Consider the following 21,623-nt stretch of genomic DNA (forward strand, 5'->3'; position numbering starts at 1 on the left):
GAAAAGAAATCTGGAGAGTTACTCACAAATCAACACGTGGCACTCGAAATTATATCCGAAAAATTATTGAGATTGCATATCAACAAGAAATCTAGAGAGTTACTCGCATATCGACACGTGGCACTCGAAATCCTATCCAAAAAATTATTGAGAATACATATCGACAAGAAATCTGGAGAGTTACTCACTTTAGCGACACGTGCCACTTGAAATCATGTCCGAAAAATTATTGAGATTACATCTCGAAAAATTATTGAGATAGTTTAATTTAAGTAACCATATATAATTCAATTAAAATAATAAATCATATTTGGCCTATGGCCCTTTAGTCACCTTGGTTGGAGATGGTTTTTTGTCACAGGGCCATGTTTGGCATGTGGCCCTTTGGCTCCCTCAGTTGGAGATGGTAAGAAATATGGCGTGGCACTGTTCATTAAAATATTAATTTCTTGGAGGGCTATAGGGCTAAAGGGAGCCCTCTGCCTTTTCTTCGATTGGAGATGGCCTAACATCCTCAAATTATACTTGCGTTTACACATTATGATAAAAGGAAAAAATAAAACTTAGAACCAAATAGAAACCAGACTGCCTTGATAGGTAATAAGTTGGCCAAACAAATAACTAGTACTATCTTGGACTGGATTAAGCTAGACTAGCTTGGCTTAGATTAAGTAGGATAAAGTAATGAAGCATTTGATGTAGTGTGATATCCCACATCGCCCAGGGGTGTGATCCTTATATGTGTATTCCCATCCCTACCTAGCACGAGGCTTTTTGGGAGCTCACTGGCTTCGGGTTCCGTAGGAACTCCGAAGTTAAGCGAGAAGGAGGTTAGAGCAATCCCATGATGGGTGACCCACTGGGAAGTTGCTCGTGAGTTCCCAAAAACAAAACCGTGAGGGAATGGTCAGCCCAAAGCGGACAATATCGTGCTACGGTGGTGGAGCGGGCCCGGGAAGTGATCAACCCTGGGCCGGGATGTGACAGTTTGGTATCAGAGCCTAACCCTGGCGGTGGTGTGCCGACGAGGACTTCGGGCCCCTAAGGGGGGTGGATTGTGATATCCCACATCGCCGAGGGGTGTGATCCTTATATGTGTATTCCCATCCCTACCTAGCACGAGGCCTTTTGGGAACTCACTGGCTTCGGGTTCCATAGGAACTCCGAAGTTAAGCGAGAAGGAGGCTAGAGCAATCCCATGATGGGTGACCCACTGGGAAGTTGCTCGTGAGTTCCCAAAAACAAAATCGTGAGGGAATGGTAAGCCCAAAGCGAACAATATCGTGCTACGGTGGTGGAGCGGGCCCGGGAAGTGATCCGCCTTGGGCCGGGATGTGACATGTAGTGTCGTACTAGCTGTGGACTAAAATACCCAAAAAAAAGTACCATTTTTTAGTACTTTTTCTTTAAAAAAAAATTTTAACCTAAAAAAACAATAAAAAAAAAAAATCTCATATCTCTCTCTCTCTTTCTTCCCGCCAAGAATGACCATTTTCATCTGCCAATTTTGTTTATAACCCAGATGGGCAGTGATCAATAAATGTAACGAATGTATCTCCTTCGGAAAGGATTTCTCCATAATGCTCATGAACAGTTGCTATTGGAGTGGCTAAATAGGGCTTCCTAATCTTATTACTACAGAGTCAATTTGAACAATTATAACTTGCCCCAATTTTAGGTGTGTTCCTTTTTTGGCCATACATAGAGTTTCACAAATAAACTGCCTGAGGCTAGTTATTGTGGATGTTTCATCACAATAATTATGATTATGATTATGATGGAGAAAATGCCAATTCAAATTGAATGAATTCAAAAGTATGTTCGTATCGGAATTATAAATTCTTCTGTTTTCATCCATTAAATAATATTTAAATACTTGAGGAGTCTATTTTAAATTGGTGAGTTGCAAATATTTAGTTAACGAAATTGATTATGAGTTATTAAATGGTAAAATGAATAACATCCTCAATTTTAATTTGGGTAGGGATTCTTCATCCCCTAACCCACTTACCAAACAAAAATTGGTTAGATTTGTGAAGCTGAGAGGGCAGAGCCTCAACAAGAACTTTGAGATCAGAAATTTTGGTGCAGATCGTCTGAATCAGGGGTGGGTCATGGATTTAAGGCGTTAACCAAGATGCGGTGAAGTTGCAGGACGAAGGAGAAAGTAAGATTTGGTGAGTCGGTGACTGCGTTTGAGGTACGACTGAAATTGGTGAGGCGTGTTGCAGACGAAGGAAACGGGAGTAGCAATCCACTGGTTTTTTAGGGGTCTAACTAGGATGACTTAGTGAAGCTGTTAATCCACACGAGTCACACTTAGTCTCATTAAACTTAATCTTTACTCGCACCAAACATGGACTAGTAATTTTGGCTAAGTCAATTTAGTCCAGTAAAGTTTAGTGAGACCAAACAAACGAACCCTTACACCCATATAAAACTAACTAGGGCTTCGGAAGAATCCTGGGAGACCAATGAAATTGAAATCACGGTCAACTGCACGACAAAAATTGTTGAAATCACGGTTAATCTGGAATATTTAAACTTCTCTATTTTTTTTAAGTAGTATGACACTTATTGATGAGGAAAACGAATGTGTGTAAGAAGAAGCTTCAAATCTTCTGTACAAATATGGTGATTTTGAATGGGTCTCATAAAAAATCTTGCTAGAGATCTTATTTTTATATATTTAAAGGGGACCAGCTGGTGGCTAAGCCATTACGGTCCACCATTTCAAAGATCGAGAAGACTCATAGAGACACTTCAGCATCTTCTAGTCACCATATCTTGTGATTCACCAGTCCTAAAAATCGAATCCAAGACGAGCAATGTGAAATACAGATTTGAAATTCGTTTCAACAACTAGAATACCTCATGGTGGAAGAAGAAAAAATGTGTCATGCACTTACATTACCAATATGTACGGCTATCTTCTTGCAGGAGATCAACGATTGCACCTGGAGGCTCATCGAATCAAACTATCTCCACATCCATGAAGAGACCAAGCCAAAGAATTCTATACGCGATTTTGTCATAAAGCAAAAACAAAGAAAGTTGAACATCTATTTTCATGTAAGCATCATTACTATATGAAACATAATTCGGGCCCAGTTAGAGTCGTTGCTAGTGTTGGATCCTTTGCTCACAAAATCCTTCAAGCAAATAGTTTGTGTTGATCAATACGAACAAATTCAACGGTAACTCACAAATCTAAACTCTATACTCTGTTGAAAATGTTAATCGAGATCGACCTCATCAATCTAACGGTTAAAATGTGTTCGTATTAAAATGTATTCGTTAACATAATTTAATCCGTAAAAAGAAGTTAAATAATCTTACTCTGACCTCCAATAGTCGTCGTGTTATTCTTGCTCTCTCACATGGTCGGTCTCTTCCTTAACACCTTTTCCCTTCGAAGACAGATAATATTGAAAGCAACATTTTGATCTTTATGTCATTTGCTTCTCTTGTTTTGAGCCTTCTAATTATTGTTGGTCCCCCTTCTGTGTGTAAACCGTTCCTGTGCTCGCAGCTTGGAGCTGTCCGCTTTGTTATTTGTATTGCCCTTTGGCCTTTACTGTTCAGGCTCCTCCATTTCTTGCCATGTTTTGGGATTAATAAGAAGTTTTTGAATTTAAAAAAAAAAAAAAAAACACAGATATCATATTTTTTGACAAACTCTAATTTACAAAGACTTTTACAACGCAACAATAGTGCCACAATTACTTGCAGCTCTTAAACATAAACAATACACATATGGTGGAAACATGCAATTAAAGATCCTTGAATTCTTAAGCCTTCATGTATATTTTACTATATCCTTGTATTCCTAAAAGTCATAATTTGTGTATTTTACTGGTTTTGATTAGAGTGCGAGGCAACGTGCCAACCACGTAATAACTCCATAAATGCGTTTTGGCTCCAACCCAACCGACAGATTTGGATGTCATCCGAATTCTCTTTGTTCATAATATTTATTTATTTTATATCGTGCTGTTAAAAATTATTTTAATTTCTTATTTTAAATTAAACACAAATAATACTTAACAAAAATTAACCATATACATAAAAGATGTGAAGATCCGTAGGATCTCACATAAAGAATCCGAAGAAAATCCTATCACCGACGGATTACTACTTACTTTTCTACTTTATTCTTCCATCATTTCATAATTTTCTATTATTTTTTAATTAACTCTTCCCGTCAACTTGAAATTAATCTACACAATTACCAGTTGATGAAGCACCATATATAAATCCCACCATTTAATTATTACGCGAGAGGGCTTTCTGGTGCTGTACACAACTGGAAGGAAAAAAAAAAAATCCAAAGCAGTACCAAAGCTCTAGACTTCAGAACTCCAAAGTCACCTATAGCTAAACAAAATTATTATTAGTTCCAATGTTGCGTGGATATCGTTTTGCCAGACCTTTCAAGTTTCAGGGAACAAGTTTAAAGGGATCTGCACCAGCTGCTGTTGCAACCAATACTATTCTCTTCGTGGGGCTATTCATTGTTGCTTCGGCCATTCTATCTTCCTTTTGGGTTCAAACCGTAAGCCTTACTCACTTGATATAGTTTTAGTAATTTTACCTAAACCGCCTATGCATGTTTTGACATATAATTTTCATGTTTTTGTATGATACAGTCCAATTTTCAGATTGGAAGTTCTACAAACCAAACCATAGTAGTCTCCAACAAGTTTAAAAAAACCCCTAAACCAGTTGAATTCCCACTCAACTGTTCCATTGGCAACCAAACTCAGACCTGCCCAGCAAACTACCCTACAACCTTTAGCAATACTGATGAACTTGACCCGTCGCCAAACCCTTTGTGCCCGGACTATTTCCGGTTCATCCACCAGGATCTCATGCCATGGAAACGCACAGGAATCACAAGGGACATGGTGGAGAACGCAAAGAAGACAGCGCATTTTAGGCTCGTGATTGTGAAGGGCAAGGTTTATGTTGAGAAGTACAAGCAGTCCATACAAACAAGGGATGTTTTTACCATATGGGGCATTTTGCAGCTTCTTAGGAGGTATCCTGGCAGACTACCTGACTTGGAGTTCATGTTTGACTGTGATGACCAGCCGGTCATCCGATCAAGGGACTACCAGGGACTGAACTCGACTCGGGTACCGCCACTGTTCCGGTATTGTGGTGATAGATGGACAAGGGACATTGTGTTCCCTGATTGGTCCTTCTGGGGTTGGTATGTTTGAAATTTTGGAATTTGGCTTAACTTTTTTGTTTACTTTCTGGCATGAAAATGATAGGGCACCAAACCTCTAAGGACCACTCAAATTAAGACTAAATACAAACTAAATTAATAATTCATCAACGTAACTATTCTAGCTATGTTTGAGTGTTGGGAAACTTCTCTTGGAACAATGTCATGTCAAACAGTCGGTCCAAATTCATACAAATTCACAGTCTAACAACGTACATATTATATATCTGGCAAGAGAATGTTACAATTTTGTTTTAAAGTACTTTTTCTCATAACTCATAGCCTGCATGAATTTTTGAAGGAATGAGATAAACATAAAACCATGGGAAGGTTTGTTGAAAGATGTCAAGAAAGGCAATGAAAGGATCAAATGGATGGACAGAGAACCTTATGCCTACTGGAAAGGAAACCCCTTTGTTGCTGATACGAGGAAAGACTTACTCAAATGTAATGTCTCGGGGACACAAGACTGGAATGCTCGCCTATTCATTCAGGTACCATTAAAAATAAAAACTAATTTCGTTTAAACAAAAGGCATATGTTATCAACATCATTAACTTTTGATTGAAAACCCAATTAGCCAATAAATCTACAAACTAATTAGGTATAATTTCAGGATTGGATTCTTGAATCTCAACAAGGCTTCAAGCAATCAAATGTAGCAGACCAATGCACACACAGGTACTTCTTGTAGACATATAAATAAAATTCTCCTGTTTGGTAATTAAATTTCACTTTAATCATCATTCCATTTTATCATGATTTATGCAGGTACAAGATCTATATTGAGGGTTATGCATGGTCTGTGAGCGAGAAGTACATTCTAGCCTGTGATTCAGTAACATTGCTGATAAAACCGAAATACTATGATTTCTTCACAAGAGGTCTGCAACCAGTGCACCATTACTGGCCTATAAGGCATGAAAACAAATGTAGATCCATTAAGTTTGCTGTGGATTGGGGCAACAACCACAAACAAAAGGTGACTCCTCTTTCTAATTTACTTTTCATTTTGTTCGTAATTTATGGTATTGTCCTTTTTAAACTCCGAGTAGAGCTATTTTTGCCACATTTATAGAGGTGCAGTCAACAATGTGATCCCTCTAGCATTACTCTGGAAGTTTATACTCTACGGTTTCTGTTACTTATGGACTTTGGAACAGGCACAAGCAATTGGAAAAGCAGCAAGCGACTTCATTCAGGAGGAGCTAAAGATGGACTATGTGTATGACTACATGTTTCATCTATTAAATGAATATGCTAAACTCTTAAGATTTGAGCCACGAATACCCAAGGGCACTACACATTTGTGCTCGGAGAGTATAGCTTGTCCTGCAAATGAGTCGCCGAAGAAGTCTATGACCGAATCATTGGTTAAGAGTCCATCAGCAACAGACCCTTGCACCATGCCTCCTCCCTATGAACCCCGAGCTCTTGCAAAGTTATACAGGAGGAATATTAATTCAATTACACGAGTGCAACAGTGGGAAGATAAGTACTGGGAAAATCTCTCTAAGCAGCAACAGCTATAATTTCTTACAAAATTACTTTTTGTTTTAGCAATGAAAATTCAATGTAAACTAAGCGCATAAATTAATTACAAAGTTTGTACCCTGTTAGTTTACAGTTTCAAATTGTATGGATACGATCCACATAATTTCATCAACAGGGAGGTAGGATTTAAACTTCGAACAGGTTCCAACATTGAAAAGAGAAATATTATGAATTTTTAATTATCACTTACCATGAAACCAAATAAAATTCAACTACCATCACTTACATACCCTCCTACTACAGCATCCATCTAAACCAAGTATTTCTACCACGTCTTTTTTAAAATTATAAGCCAATAACCATAGTCATAAGAAGGGGTCCTTGGAAATAAAATGGATCGTATGATCAGTCAACTAAGTTGTTAGATTACAAATCGTCGGATTAAATCCAACACGTAGGTTATTTCAACACTTTAGAACCTTCCTGATTATCAAACAACATTTTAGACCTAAAACAGGAAAATTCAATAGAATTTATCCCAAAAAGCCATAACAAATTAAGGTTACAATACGTGGAATGGAAGGACTAAAGTGACTTGTGGACACAATCGGCAGAAGAAGCAAATTTTCTCCTCCAAACTCTCTCCTCCTCCATTATCTTAGCCTCCTAATTTCCAACTTCTCCACCTTTCATACATCCCAAAAACAAGGATCCATTTTCTCTTTTTTTGCCCCCATAGGCTCTCATTGTGCTTCTTGCCCCCACTTCCATTCTCTTAGGCCCCCAATTCCCTTCTCTCTCTTTTTTTCACATTTCAGAAGCCCTTTCTCATTGGAGACAAAATGGTATGCATCCTCTTCTCTATTGTTTTTGTTTCTACAATTTATGATGATTCATAAATATCGTAGGGTCAATTATGATGATTTATTTCTTTTAGGTCAACCAAAGGCATTATGTTTGTATTGAGCTGTGTAACGATGATGCTTAATTTTTCATGCTACCCTCCAATTTGTTTGTTTCTTCATTTTGATCCAGATTGGTTTATGATAACATATAACATGTCACATTCGCAATCTGAATCACACGTGCAAACAAATAAGAGAACATTCACCATGTTAACATCCGACAAAACGTTTTTTGTGTGATGCTTTTGCTCTTAGAAATCACTTATACAAACAAAATAGGGAAAACAAATTTCTTAAACAGATCTATATAGAGTAATAATTTTATGATCAATAGGTTTATAATAATGCACCAATTAACTAGAGGTTGGAACTAATGATATAACTTTTATATATGATGACATGGGATCCTGCAGGCCAATGCAGCTTCTGGAATGGCTGTGCACGATGACTGCAAGCTGAGGTTCAAGGAGCTAAAAGCAAAGAGGAGCTATCGCTTCATTCTGTTCAAGATTGAGCAACAACAAATTGTGGTTGATAAGCTCGGGGAACCTAATGAGAGCTATGATGATTTCACCTCCAGTTTTCCTGCTGATGAGTGTCGATATGCTGTCTATGATTTCGATTTCACAACCGAAGAGAACTGCCAGAAAAGCAAGATTTTCTTCATTGCATGGTAAGTAATTTCACACAAACATTACACATTCTCATATTCTTTTGGAAATCAATTTGAAAAATAAACATGCCATGGCCATATATGCTATGCCTATGCTTAACTATTTTTCTTAGTTCCATAACTTGCATGAGGCCACCTATGAAAAACAAATGAAATTTGTGTCCGACTCTAATGTAAACAAACATGTGAGGTTGATTATCCATTTTTTGTACAAGTCTCACATGTTTGTAAAGAGTAATTTTTCCATACATACAACCAGTTGTGTACAATTATGGCTAACAATCTCTCTTATAGACACAAAGTTGTATGCAACTACTAATAGGTTGTATTTTGAAGGATGACTCATTCAACCACTGTTGATTTCAAATTACCAATGTGCATTATATAGCTAAATAATAAGGGCTCATTTAGTGAATAAGATTGGATTGGATTGGTTGAATGAATGATATATAATTCATGGTATGTTTGAAGTAAGAATGAAGGTAGATGTGAATGGTTTTATTTGTTGGGAGGGATTATAGGGGATCAGTTATAAGGTGCTTCTATTCTACCATTTTGTGCGGACATTTGTGGGATTAGAAAGAATAAGTTTTTACCGAGAGTAATTCATCTTTTACCTTTAACTTGGACCAAATTTCTTCATTTCTTGCTTAAAAGTATCTTAAAAACAAGTGGATTATCAAATCCAATTTTGGGTACTAAATGAACGCCAAGTATATTCTTTCCGATGACTCTAATGTGAATATTTTTCTAGCGAAATTTTGCAATATCTGTTCAAGTAATTTTTTTCATTTCTTTTTGCACTTTGTTGAACACTAAACAACTATACTTGTACATGTGTTTTTGTGGCATGGATTAGGTCACCGGATTCATCAAAGGTGAGGATGAAGATGGTGTATGCTAGTTCCAAGGATAGATTCAAGAGAGAATTGGACGGCATTTCATTTGAATTGCAAGCAACAGATCCAAGTGAGATGAGCTTGGACATAGTGAAAGGGCGAGCCTGCTAAAGTGACCCCCCCCCCCCTTTTGCTCTCTCTCTCTCTTCCAAATCTTTTTCATTCTTTCCCTCACTGTATCCTTTGGGGGCCACCAACATCTTATAGCCATTATCTATAACTTGAATTTTTAAAAACATTCCATTCCAAAACCAAGTGAATCTGTGAATGTACTATGTACTCTTCTGTATAACCTCAAAGCTTTATTCAAAAAACAAAAACATTATGATATTTTGGGATTAAAAAAGCAAAGGGGTTGAACTCTCAAAAACTAAATTGGCTGCAGCAGAAAAGAGCATTAGTTGATGCCGAAATGTTGTTGCTGCTGCTTTAGAATTGGTTGAACAGGGTTTTGCTTTGCTTCCATTTGTCAAAGTGTTGCTCTTAGAAGATTGTTATGATCGTAGCATGATGATCTTTGTTTTTGTGCCCCTTTTTTTTTACTCGGGTTGATTGTGTGTAGTTTTGCTCTATATATTGTCAAAGAAAAATCAAAGTATATCCATATGTATTGTGTTGCTATTATATATACTTTTTTGCAAAAAACACACATATTGAGAGCATTGAATCTTGGAAAAGGCCCTAAAGCTGTTGGAGAGTAGACATCCACATTGGAATTATGACACGATAATATACAATTTATAAACGGGAGATTACACTCCTAATATCACTAATACATTTTATAAAACTCTACTCCTAATAATAATTGTTAAAGTTGGCAATAATATCGGTTGTTGGAACCAAATTCGCGTACCACCATTAGTGACGAAGATACTCAAATATGCTTAGCTAGAAAAGCACACACAACTGTGAGTGAGTCTAGGGTCTGGGGATGAAGGTGTGTCGGTCAAAGGCTTTTTGACAGTTAAGTTAGCAATATTAAGACTCAAATAGTAAGCAAGAGAATAAGTGTGCAGAGATTGCGTTACCAGAGATGAACCCTAGAAGGGTGTATTTATACCAGTCGTGGAGATAATCTTTTAGAATAGTAGAAACCGTATTGAACTGGGAGAATCCATGAGGATATCTAGGAAGTAAATATTGCATCCTATTAGGAGTGATTACTTGCGGTGCACGCCAACCCTCAAACCAAGAACTCCAAGATTATAGGAAACATGTTGATTCCTTAATGGATTAGGTTCTCAAATCTCGCGAAACAAGAATAGTCTATCTCAATGAAGTCGATGAACTTCGCCTATTGACTCTGGAGCAGGATGATGGTGGCATTGCTAATCTGTTTAGTTAGCTCTGTAATGGAGGTTGTCAAGTCCCCAAACTTCCAAGGTAAGCGTACTCTAATACATCTTACTCTGGCCTTGGAAAATTACCTCTGTAATGAAGACCCACAAGGAAAGAAATGATGCATGCATGATGGTGGCAACTATTAACAAACTATTCCCAATCAACACCAATATCCTAATGTTCTTTGATCGGGATTGGAGGACGTCCATCACCCCCTGATGGCGCTCTTGTCATTAAGGTCTAAATTTCAAGCGCTATGTTCAGTCGTGTTCTGGTGGGCAACGAGTATGTGGTCAACATCCTTTTTAAGGACACTATCGAAAGGATGGGGATATTGGACAACATTATCAAAAGCATGACTACACTCTCCACACCTTCAACGGAACTCATGGTCGGTCTCTTAAAACGGTAAAACTTACGATTCATGCGGAACCTTACAACTACTTGGTGTTTTTCCACTCATGATTACCTGACCCCACACAACGCCATACTGGGAAAAAACTAGCTTCATAAAACGAAATCAATCCCTTCATCTTACCATCAACTATTTTGTTACCCAACTGCCAAACCAGTTATCCAATGAAAATAGAATCATGGCACAAAGCGGAACAAGACCATTGAATCTGAGATCGATAAACTTAACGACGCCAACTTCATCGTCAAAGCTTACCACCCCGAGTGGTTAGCGGGTATGGTGCTCATACAAAAAAAGAACTGAAAGTGGAAAGTCTGTTTGGACTTCACTGATGTGAAGAAGGCATACCCCAAGGGTCCGTAGCCTCTTCCTCAATTGACTTGCTGGTAAACTTCATATATGGGCACAAATTGTTGAGCTTTATACACCCCTATTCTAGTTACAACCAGATAAAGATCTCCTAGCCAAACATGGAGGCAACTTCCTTCGTCATAGACTGAGGTACGTACTATTACATAACTTTGGTCTTAAAAACACAAAGGCAACATGTCAAAAGTTGGTCAACCAGATCTTCAAGGAAAAGATCGGAAGAATAATGAAAGTCTATGTAGACGACCTAATCGTCAAAAGCAAGGAGAAGAAGGATTATCTCAACCACATTCAAGAATCCTTTAACCTATTCCAGAAATACAACATGAAGCTCAATCTAGAAAAATGCACATTCGAAGTGGCGTCCAGAAAATTCTTGGGTTACCTAGTGACCAAACTCGGAATAAAGGTCAATTCTGATCAGATCAAGGTGATCATGGATTTGAAGTCCCCAAGGAAAATTGAGGAAATACAAAGTCTGACCAAAAGAGCTGCAGCACTTAGCTGTTTACCGACAAATGCAAACCCTCATTTACCGCTATAAAGAAAAATAAAGGCTTACTCTAAAGGGATGAATATGAAGAAGCCTTCATAAAACTAAAGGAATAACATCTAACCCCCCACAACCATCCAAACTGATGGATGTGGAATATTTGTATTTGTACCTAGCAATATCAAACTATCCAATCAGCGCAACCCTGATTCAAGAAGACTTGAGGGACCAGAAGCCAGTGTATTATGTTTCTAAAGCACTTCTCAAACCAAAAACACGATATCCCAAGATGGAAAAACCTATCCTAACACTGGCTACCGCAGCTACAAAGTTCCAGCTGTACTTCCAATCATTCAAGCTAGTCTACATGACGGAACACCCCCTACGATCCTGCATAGTCCAGACGCATCTTCCAACATCACCAAGTGGGCTATCGAACTTGGGCAGCATAAAGTCGTTTATCATCTGAAGATCTTCATCAGAGCCTAGGTACTCGTAAACTTCATGGCAAATTCACATTGCCGGACCAAGACATTCCCTCTTTTACAGATTTGCAAAACACACCTAAAAATCCTAAACTATGTAAGCTCTACATAGATGGGTCTTGGAACATAAATGTAGCAGGAATAAGCATGGTCTTGATAACGTCAGATAGGTCCATACTAGAGTAAGCCATGAAGTTGGGATTCAAGGCTAACAATAACAAGGTGGAGTATGAGGCACTGCTCACTAGGCTAAAAATCATAACAGAACCACAGGTAAAAGAACTATCAGTTTATTGCGACTCCATTTTGATAATGAATTAGGTCAAATGTGACTAAACAGCTCAATATCCAACAATGGGGTTTTACCTCACTAAAGCCAAATTACTGCTCGAAAGGTTCTGTAAGCATGAAATCTAGCAGATCCCTAGAAGTGAGAATGGACACGTCAACACCATAACAAATATAAGGCCCATCGTTGACTAAGCACTTCGATGAACAATCTCGTTCGAGTATCTCGCGATTCTGAATATCCACCACTCTGAGCCGAAGTTAGTAGCCACTATCGACACCTCGAAGAACTAGATGAATGAGTTAATCAGTTACATCCAAGATAAAAAGTTACCAGAAGACCACCACTTGGCAAGGAAACCAGTCCAAAAGGTTTCAAGATACACGGTCATAAGTAGAAAATTGTACTAATGCTCCTACTTCGTACCCCACCCGTTTTGCGTCACCTTGAAGATAAGCTTGCAGATCTTGAACGACACCCATTCTAGTATGTGTAGGAACAACGCAAGCGGAAGATCCTTCACAAAAAAGGTGTTAATGGTAGGATATTACTAGCCCACCATACGACATGATGCAGTAGACTATGCTCAGACTTGCGACAGATGTCAAAGGTACGCCTCTATTAACCATCAACATGTTGAAGAACTTAGCACTTTAGCAGGATCATGGCATTTCTATGCAATGGGGCATCGACCTTGTCGAACAACTAAAGAAGGCACAAGGCCATAAAGAATACTTGATAGTAGGCATAGACTATTTCTCCAAGTGGATTGAAGTAGAACCTTTATCCATAATCACTGGGATAGGGGTAAAATCCTACGTATGGAAGAACATCATTTATCGATCATGCATCCTTCATACCATACTCATAAACAATAAACTACAACTCACCAACTTTAAAGTTATAAATTGGTTCACCTTCATTCCGCGTTACCCGCAAGGTAATGGACAAGTAAAAACTTCAAACAAAACCATTCTACAATGCTTGAAGAAACCATTAGAGAAGAAGAGTAAATGGCCAAAAGAATTGCATGGAGTTCTATGGGCATATCAAACCACTCTTGAAATGAGACTGGGGAAATAAAACAAAAGGGGTCATCCCAGTTCTAATCGCCGCCATGCCCAGCTTATACATAGAAAAGCGAATCCTAGATAACACTAGGGATCTTGAAATCCGATCTCGATTTTGCAGAAGAAAGTCAAAAATGCGCCCAAGTCCAGCTCGCTGCTTACCAGCAACAGTTTAGATCATACTACAACAAAAGTGTCAAACAAGTCTTTAGGTTGGGGATTTAGTTTTAAGGGAAGGCCACCACTACCAAGAGAACAAACCAATGAAATAACTGGATCAACGAAAAAAAGGGTAAGCGAGCCACCCACATAATGTGTGCTCTCATAATCCTACCAAATAGTGCTAATACCACTTTAATAAATGAGGGTGAAGTAGAAAAGTAAATTAGCATCAAACTCACAATTGACAAGATATGAACTTAAAATCTCTCATTTACAAATAAAGAATAACTTCCAAAACCAAATAATTCTTATGAGCTTTAATGAAAAGGGCTTGTTTAAACTTTTTAAACCAAAAGTCATCTAATAACTTTATGACATTTTAGGCAAAATGATATTTGAGATTTGCATAACTCTTCACTTTGTCCCTGATATTTGAAATCAATAAAATTGGTCTTTGAGATTGTCCACCATCAATCATTTTGGTCATTCCATGAAAAGTTAAGTTAGAATCAAAATAACAATAATATCCTCAATTTAATAAACAATAGTTCAAAATGATTTAACAAAAATAAGAGTACTTTTGTCATTTTATCCTTATTTAATAGAGATTTTTCATGGACTGACCAAAATAATTGATTATAAACAAACTTAATGACCAATTCTATCAATTTCAAATCTCAGAGACCAAAATGAGGAGTTATGCAAATCTCATAGACCAATTTGGCTAAAAAACCTGACTTTAATTAATGAAAAAGGCTTAAACTTCAATATAAAAAAATTTAAATTTTAATGAAAATGACAAAAGTTTAACATAAAATTGGCGCGCAGATCTCGCGCGTCACAACACACACTCTCCCACCATTCTTAACGTTTTTCCTTCTCTATTCCCTCTTTCACATATTCCCATCAATTCTCTCCACATTAACTTTTTCTCTCTTTTTGCCTCACCCATCCACTTTAACTTTTTCTTTCCTCTCTCCTTTCTCCTCTCTTTTCACCTCTCCACTCTCTCATGTCACTCTACTCTCACTTCACAAAAACATATTTTATTTTATTTTATTATTTGTTTATTTGACCATTGTTTCATAAATTTTTTTTAGAATAAACTAAATAATAATATTACAAGACCAAAAATAAAGATAATTTTCAATTTTCAATTTTATTAACACTAATACTATCACTATTTCTTAAATTGAACATTGACTACTTCTTAAACTGAACACTATTTCTTAAATAAACACTGACTATATCTTAAACTGAACACTAATACTATCACTATTTCTTAAATGAACACTAACTATTTTTGTAAACTGAACACTGACTATTTCTTAAATGACCACTAATATTATCACTATTTCGTAAACTAAATATTGACTATTTCTTAAATCGAACATTAGTATTATCACTATTTCATAAATTAAATACTAATTATTTCTTAAACATAACACTAATACTATCACTATTTCGTAAACTAAACACAAACTATTTCTTAAATCGAACACTAGTACTACTACTATTTTGAAAACTCAACAATGACTATTTCTTAAACCCAAACACTAGTACTATAACTATTTCGTAAACTAGTACTATCACTATTTCGTAAACTAACACTGACTATTTCCTAAACTAAATACTACTACTCTCACTATTTTGTAAACTAAACACTGGCTATTTCTTAAATTGAACAATAGTACTATCACTATTTCGTAAACTAATACAATCACTATTTCGTAAACTAAACACCGACTATTTCTTAAACCGAATACAAATACTATCACTATTTCGTAAACTAAACGCTGATTATTTCTTCAATTGAACATTAGTGTTGTCATTGTTTTTTAACTAAACACTGACTATTTCATAAATTAAACACTGAAAGAGGTTCAACATTTAAAGCTCTCTTCTCATTATCATATGAATAACTGGCAATAATGATTATATTCTTAAAGAGTTAGAATAATGATTTTCATATTCCTATTTCTTCCTTCACATTTCTCTCAATCAATTTATTTGACTTTTCTTTAATTTATTTAATGCAAAATTAACAACAAAAGCTCAAATGAAAGATCCGAAAAGCTAAGCGTGCTTTCATTGGGGGATCCTATTCTAATATTCTCTTTACTTTAGGTTTTAGTTGTTATTTAGGAGAAATTTTTAGTTGTAATAAACACACAGATAGTACATCACGTATTTTTATGTAAGTAGTGAAAAATTTAAACTTTTAAATTATTAATATTTTAACACACATATCTTAATATTTATATAAAGACACGTGATGTACCACCTCGTGCGAGAGGATCACATTGAAAATTCTCTCTTGATTTAGCTACTTGGAGACAACCTTAAATCCTCTAGGGATTAACAAACATCCCTGGTCCTCCGTTTCTTCGCACGCAACCATGGACAACGCTACTGCCCCAGCTCCAGCCGCCGACCAGAACCCAAACCCGAACCCAGCTCCAATCTCATGCTGGAGCAGCATAGTGAAGAAGCAACTGCAGCCAAAGCCCCGAAACCCGTACGCAAACGCAGCAGCCCATGTCTTGGTGGAGAGCTGCAAGTCCTCCAAGGGTATAGCCATGGCAGTGGTCGACGCTAATGCCATCATTCAAGGCGGAGAGAGCCTCAGCCACTGTGCCGACAAGCTGGTCTCTATCCCAGAAGTCATGGACGAGGTCCGCGACCCCGTTTCCCGCCACCGGCTTGCCTTTCTTCCCTTTGAAGTCCAAACCATGGAACCCTCCCCTGAATCCCTCAACAAAGGTACACATAATTGTTTTTTTTCTTTGTCAATAAATTCACGTTTTATGTGAAAAAGCTTAAAGCTTTAATTATTCATTGTTTCTTAATTTTGAGGAATTGTAGTAGAAAATTATTGCTGTGAGATGATTTTAGGGATTTGTTGTTGAAATTTTGATATGGGTATGTGGATTTATAAGATTGTAGGATGTGTTTTAGAATTGGGGTTGATTTGGTACTGTGTTTTTCGAGCAGTTATTAAGTTTGCGAGGGCCACCGGAGATTTACAAACGCTTTCGGATGTGGATATCAAGCTCACTGCTCTGACCTATACGTTGGAGGCTCAGATACATGGCACTGAACATCTTAGGGACTGCCCTCCTCCGGTGCATATGGTCAATGTCAAGAGGTTGCCAGAGAAGGATTTGCCTGGTTGGGGCAATAATGTTCCAAATTTGGAAGAGTGGGAAGCTCTGGAACATGCTGAAAGAGGAGAAATCAAACACTAGTTCGAGGATTCTTCCATTGAAGGATATAAACTTGAATGTGATCGATTCTGATAGCCATTCTGTTGATGGTTCTGCGGTGGAAGTTAAAAGTGATGCTCATTCTGAAAATCAGGAGGATGTTGGTGGCACTGAAAGAAGACATAGGAGAAATTTTCCCAAGAAGAAAGAGATAAGCATTGAAGGGAAGATGGTTTTGGCTGGGATTGATGCGTCCCAAGGACAGTTGGATGATAATGCTGATGACTGGATGCCTGCTGTCAGTCGAAGTACGCATAGGAGGTTTTTGAGAAGAAAAGCTAGGCGCAAGTCTAATGAGTCATTATCTGAAAAGGATGCTCAAGATGCAGAGGAGGAAGCTAGAGGCAATGATCAATCGTTGCCTGTAGAATCTGAAGAAGCATGTAATAGAAATGGAATTTTTGAGGGTGGTGAGATAACAAAGATAAAGAATGGCGATGAACGACTGTCTTCAATTCTAAAGCAAACGAGACTGGAAGAAGATTCACTAAGGGCTCTTCAAGAAGGGAAGGAGCTTAATGGGGTAGAGGCTAATGATTTCGAAGCAGAAGCTACCGTTGATAATAATGTGAATTTTTCTGTTGAAGGGGATGAAGTTGAAACGATAAATGAAGGGCTAGAGCACTTGGAGATCTCAAGTGAGACTAATGAAAGTGTTGATACATCCACTTTGAATGATGATCATAGTGAGCAGAGCTGGGCGCTTAAGTCCTTGTCGGAGTCCAGTGTAGCCTGTATAACTGGTGATTTTGCAATGCAGAATGTTATTTTGCAGATGGGTTTACGGTTGGTGGCACCTGGAGGAATGCAGATCAGACAGCTGCATAGGTACATATTTGATACGCTACCTTTCAATTATCCTTTGCATATTATTACAAACTCTATAGATTGGCGTGTACCATGATGTTTATTGAAGATACCTTAAATACTCTATATGGAATGGTGAGAATTAAGTTGTTTCAATTGGATTTAAATCTGTTCTTCCCTTCACTATTGTGTCTAATATTGCTTGATGAAACAACTGTATCATGAGCTTCTGTGGTGTCATCTTTGATAGGTGGATTTTGAAGTGCCATGCATGCAATACTGTGACTGCTGAAATTGGGAAAATTTTCTGTACAAAGTGTGGAAATGGTGGTACTTTGCGGAAGGTAGCGGTTACCGTTGGTGAGAATGGCATTGTTATGGCAGCCCGTCGACCTCGGATCATATTGCGTGGCACAAGAGTGAGTATCTCTATATCAGCTTTTACCAGGAATTGGTCACCATCTGTCTTAAGCTTAGATCTGATGGTTTATTGCCAAGTAAAACACATATCACCTCTTTTATAAGATTACTCACTATCCCATGGTTTTTACGCAATTCGCTCACTCTTGTTGTACCAACCAGTTATTATTTATGGGTACTCTTCGATTTTGTGCTTATAACATTATTGGTACTGGGATCACACAAGTAACAAATGAATTAGGAAACATAAGGTATTACGTTCAAGGACTCAGTATACATCAATACTTTATCCATCTCTTTGCGTGCCGGCTCACATGTTTGCATTTGTAGTTTCATGTTTACCTCTTTTGCATTTCACTTGAAGAATTCTTGCCCATGTGCGCATCTTGATGTATGGCTGTTTGCAGTTTTCGCTTCCTTTACCTCAAGGTGGAAGGGATGCCATTTCCAAGAACCCCATTTTACGTGAAGATCAACTCCCACAAAAGATTCTACATCCAAAGACAAAGAAGAAAGCACATAAGGTGGTAACTTTTCAAACTCTTTGGTTTCCATTAGTTGTGACCCTCTCTGATTCCGTGCGTGTTTATTATTTCTCAATTATCAACTGTCTGATTATCCCACGTCGCATCTGCAGGGAGACGACTTGTTTGCTACCAATGACTTCATCTTCTGCCACCATACCGATAAAAAGGCTCCTTTGCAGCCTCCCATAAGGAAGGCTCTGGCCGTTTTCAGTGGAAGGAGGAATCCCAACGACAACCATTACTCGCATTCTAAGCATAAATAGCGGGTTTAATTTCTTTTTGACTGATTGTTTTATAGACCAGTTTTGATATTCCAATTGTTCGTTAGGATGATTTGGGGGTGATATTTATATGGTCTACGACTGTATATAATATACGAGAGCAATTTTTTGTTAGTATTTCTCCGGTTATTTATGTGTCAATGGAATGTCCAAATTTCAAAGTTGGGGTTGTTTGGTTTACTATTTGAAACCAATTTACAGTTTTAAAATGGAAAATGACGAATGTAATTAAATAATTTGGTACTCATTGATTTCAGAAACAAAAAAAAATTGGATCTAAGAAAGATACCAAACAGTCTCTCATTTTCGATTGACGTTTTAAGGCTTGTAATGGAAATGCTTCTCCGCACTTGTGTTCATAAACACGTTGGAAGTGTTTTTGTTAAAAGCACAACAAAATTTATTAAATGGAAGTTCTTCCGAGTAGGTGCTTATTTGGGAAGCACAAAAGGAATTGCCTTGTTCTCTTTAGATCTTATGGTCCAAGAAAATTATGGTCACTCATCGTTTGATCTTACAACAAAACTTAAATAACCATCGACCGTTGAATTAAGATCAAACAGTATGTGATCACAATTTTCTTGGACTATGACCATTGACGCATCAGATATATTGAAAGGGAAAATCGAACGAAATCCCCACTCTATAATCCACTAGCAAATAAGCTAAAGTCCATCAACAACTTGGAATCCACCATAAAGTAGGGAAAACCCTTTGACAAACAAAAAAGTGTTGCAGTCCTATTAGATTAGGAATGTGATTGTGTAAATCCTAGTGTATCTAGGAATATCTCTTATATTCCTAATAGGAGCTGATTACCTATTAAGAGTTGTAATCCTAAAAGGGTAAGGAATTAACCTTCCCTACTACTATGAATAAAGGCACAATAGGGTGGAATAGAACACACCTCACAATTACACATCTCTTTCTCTACTATTGCCCCACCCCTCTCTCTATGGCCTCCATAATTGTTTAGTAAATTATGCCTACAACACGTTATCAGTATACTCTTGACGCTGCGCTAAAGAGAATTTGATTTTCAATCAAGTAAGTATTACGTTTTAATCATTCTTTTTATGATTAGTTTATTATTTTATTAAATTGATCAACATGATATTGATTCAATTTAATTTTTCTGTATTGAACGTGATACAACACATTGGAGATGAAATTCCGGCTTTTCAAGAAGAAACTTCTACAAATTCAAAGGTTTTTGTTATTTTCTACCAATCAGGTACACTTAAGAGAAAGAAAGATATTTGAAACGACTATGAAACATGAAAACATTCCCTATGATGCATGAACCCCCTACATTTATATTTTCCTTCCTATATATATATATATATATATATATATATATATATATATATATATATATATATATATATATATTTTGTAGGCCTTCGACCTGGTTGACCTGCATAGGCCCGAAGCCCAGCCTGCTCACTAAGGAAGCCCGTAGACTTCTTGGCCCGTCCTTGTGATCTCAGCCCAATCTACCAACAATCTTCGTGCTTGCTGGGCTTTGCATCTACCATGGCCCATGATTCTATATGCCAGCCCAAGTGGCTGGGCTTGCTCCCGCACCATGGTCTCGACCCACATATGCCAGTAGCTTGTTGCTGAGCTTAAGAACCCTTGGCCCGTGGCCTGTAGCCACATGTGGGCTAAGCCCAAAACGCCTCTAAGGCTTAGCGCTACTCACAGCATCCAAGCCCAAACCCTTTTGTGCTATACTTTTTCGACCCAATGCTAATTTTTTGGCATTTTAAATAATTTTAACCCGAATGTTATAATTATTTTTACTTCTACAATCGATCATGTTTGGTCCATATCTATTGAATTAATTAAAAGTGACATGCGGTCCATTAATCTAATAATGAATCTAAAATTATTGACCTGAAGATCACTTTTGGACATTAATGATTCAATAATTTACTTCTCTTCTTTGAACTGTTGACATCCTTTCATAGTCTTGAAGCGCTCACACTTGAGTTCCTGAAGCAACTTAAATCCACTACACTTAAATCAGCATATTGCATTATGTGTTCTTGCAGGAACCTCTCTTTTATGAACTAACTGTTCATAAACTAAATTGAACATGTAGTTTCAAATTTAGTGCCTTTGAAACCTGAAATTTTCATAAAACAATACACCCATGAAAACCCGACATTTTTCATGAAAATCATGTCTTTGAACTCGAATGTTCTAACTTTGAGGCTTATGGATGATTCATTCCCGTAACACTAATCATAATCCTGTTCCTTCCAATTCAGTGGATTGTCGAACCGTCATAAGTTTGATTTCCCTTATTTGGATGTTTCTAATAGAAATCACTTTATGTGGGGTACAAGACATTGCTTGAAGCACACCATGATTACGTCTATGAATGAGAACAATTTTGAAGTTTATAAATCCGATCGAATTTTGACTAGAGAATATTTTTCTCGTCCTTCCATGTTTCTAACTCGCTCCTGAAGCAGCAGTGTAGAAA

General features: G+C 37.3%; 3 protein-coding genes across 3 annotated transcripts; all 3 read left to right on the forward strand.

Annotated features, from left to right (window-relative positions):
* Positions 1-4,171: 4,171 nt before the first annotated feature.
* Positions 4,172-6,972, forward strand: LOC137711108 (uncharacterized). The gene is made up of 6 exons (XM_068450313.2): positions 4,172-4,555; positions 4,650-5,215; positions 5,535-5,727; positions 5,850-5,914; positions 6,005-6,215; positions 6,397-6,972. Exons 1-6 carry the CDS (start codon positions 4,403-4,405, stop codon positions 6,763-6,765), a joined length of 1,557 nt encoding a protein of 518 aa, XP_068306414.2. The 5' UTR covers positions 4,172-4,402; the 3' UTR covers positions 6,766-6,972.
* A 480-nt stretch (positions 6,973-7,452) lies between these two features.
* On the forward strand, positions 7,453-9,813 carry LOC137711587 (actin-depolymerizing factor 7-like). Its single transcript, XM_068450839.2, has 3 exons — positions 7,453-7,572; positions 8,046-8,305; positions 9,165-9,813. Exons 1-3 carry the CDS (start codon positions 7,570-7,572, stop codon positions 9,313-9,315), a joined length of 414 nt encoding a protein of 137 aa, XP_068306940.1. The 5' UTR covers positions 7,453-7,569; the 3' UTR covers positions 9,316-9,813.
* Positions 9,814-16,145: 6,332 nt separating this feature from the next.
* LOC137710052 (RNA-binding NOB1-like protein) lies at positions 16,146-19,290 on the forward strand. Its single transcript, XM_088695780.1, is given in 6 exon segments — positions 16,146-16,591; positions 16,823-17,052; positions 17,054-17,922; positions 18,152-18,320; positions 18,729-18,845; positions 18,959-19,290. Coding segments are annotated over 6 exon segments (1,902 nt in total). The 5' UTR covers positions 16,146-16,227; the 3' UTR covers positions 19,112-19,290.
* Positions 19,291-21,623: the final 2,333 nt, after the last annotated feature.

Source organism: Pyrus communis, chromosome 6 (assembly GCF_041283825.1).
Source record: "Pyrus communis isolate YQ-2024b chromosome 6, ASM4128382v1, whole genome shotgun sequence".
NCBI lineage: Eukaryota > Viridiplantae > Streptophyta > Magnoliopsida > Rosales > Rosaceae > Pyrus > Pyrus communis.

What these genes read in the sequence shown, in the direction of transcription:
- LOC137711108 (XM_068450313.2), top strand. Translation starts at nt 4,403, where the DNA reads ATGTTGCGTGGATATCGTTTTGCCAGACCTTTCAAGTTTCAGGGAACA. An exon ending in CTTCCTTTTGGGTTCAAACC is followed by an intron (nt 4,556 to 4,649) that starts GTAAGCCTTACT and finishes TGTATGATACAG; the next exon opens with TCCAATTTTCAGATTGGAAG. An exon ending in ATGCTCGCCTATTCATTCAG is followed by an intron (nt 5,728 to 5,849) that starts GTACCATTAAAA and finishes GTATAATTTCAG; the next exon opens with GATTGGATTCTTGAATCTCA.
- LOC137711587 (XM_068450839.2), top strand. An exon ending in AAGATTTTCTTCATTGCATG is followed by an intron (nt 8,306 to 9,164) that starts GTAAGTAATTTC and finishes GGCATGGATTAG; the next exon opens with GTCACCGGATTCATCAAAGG.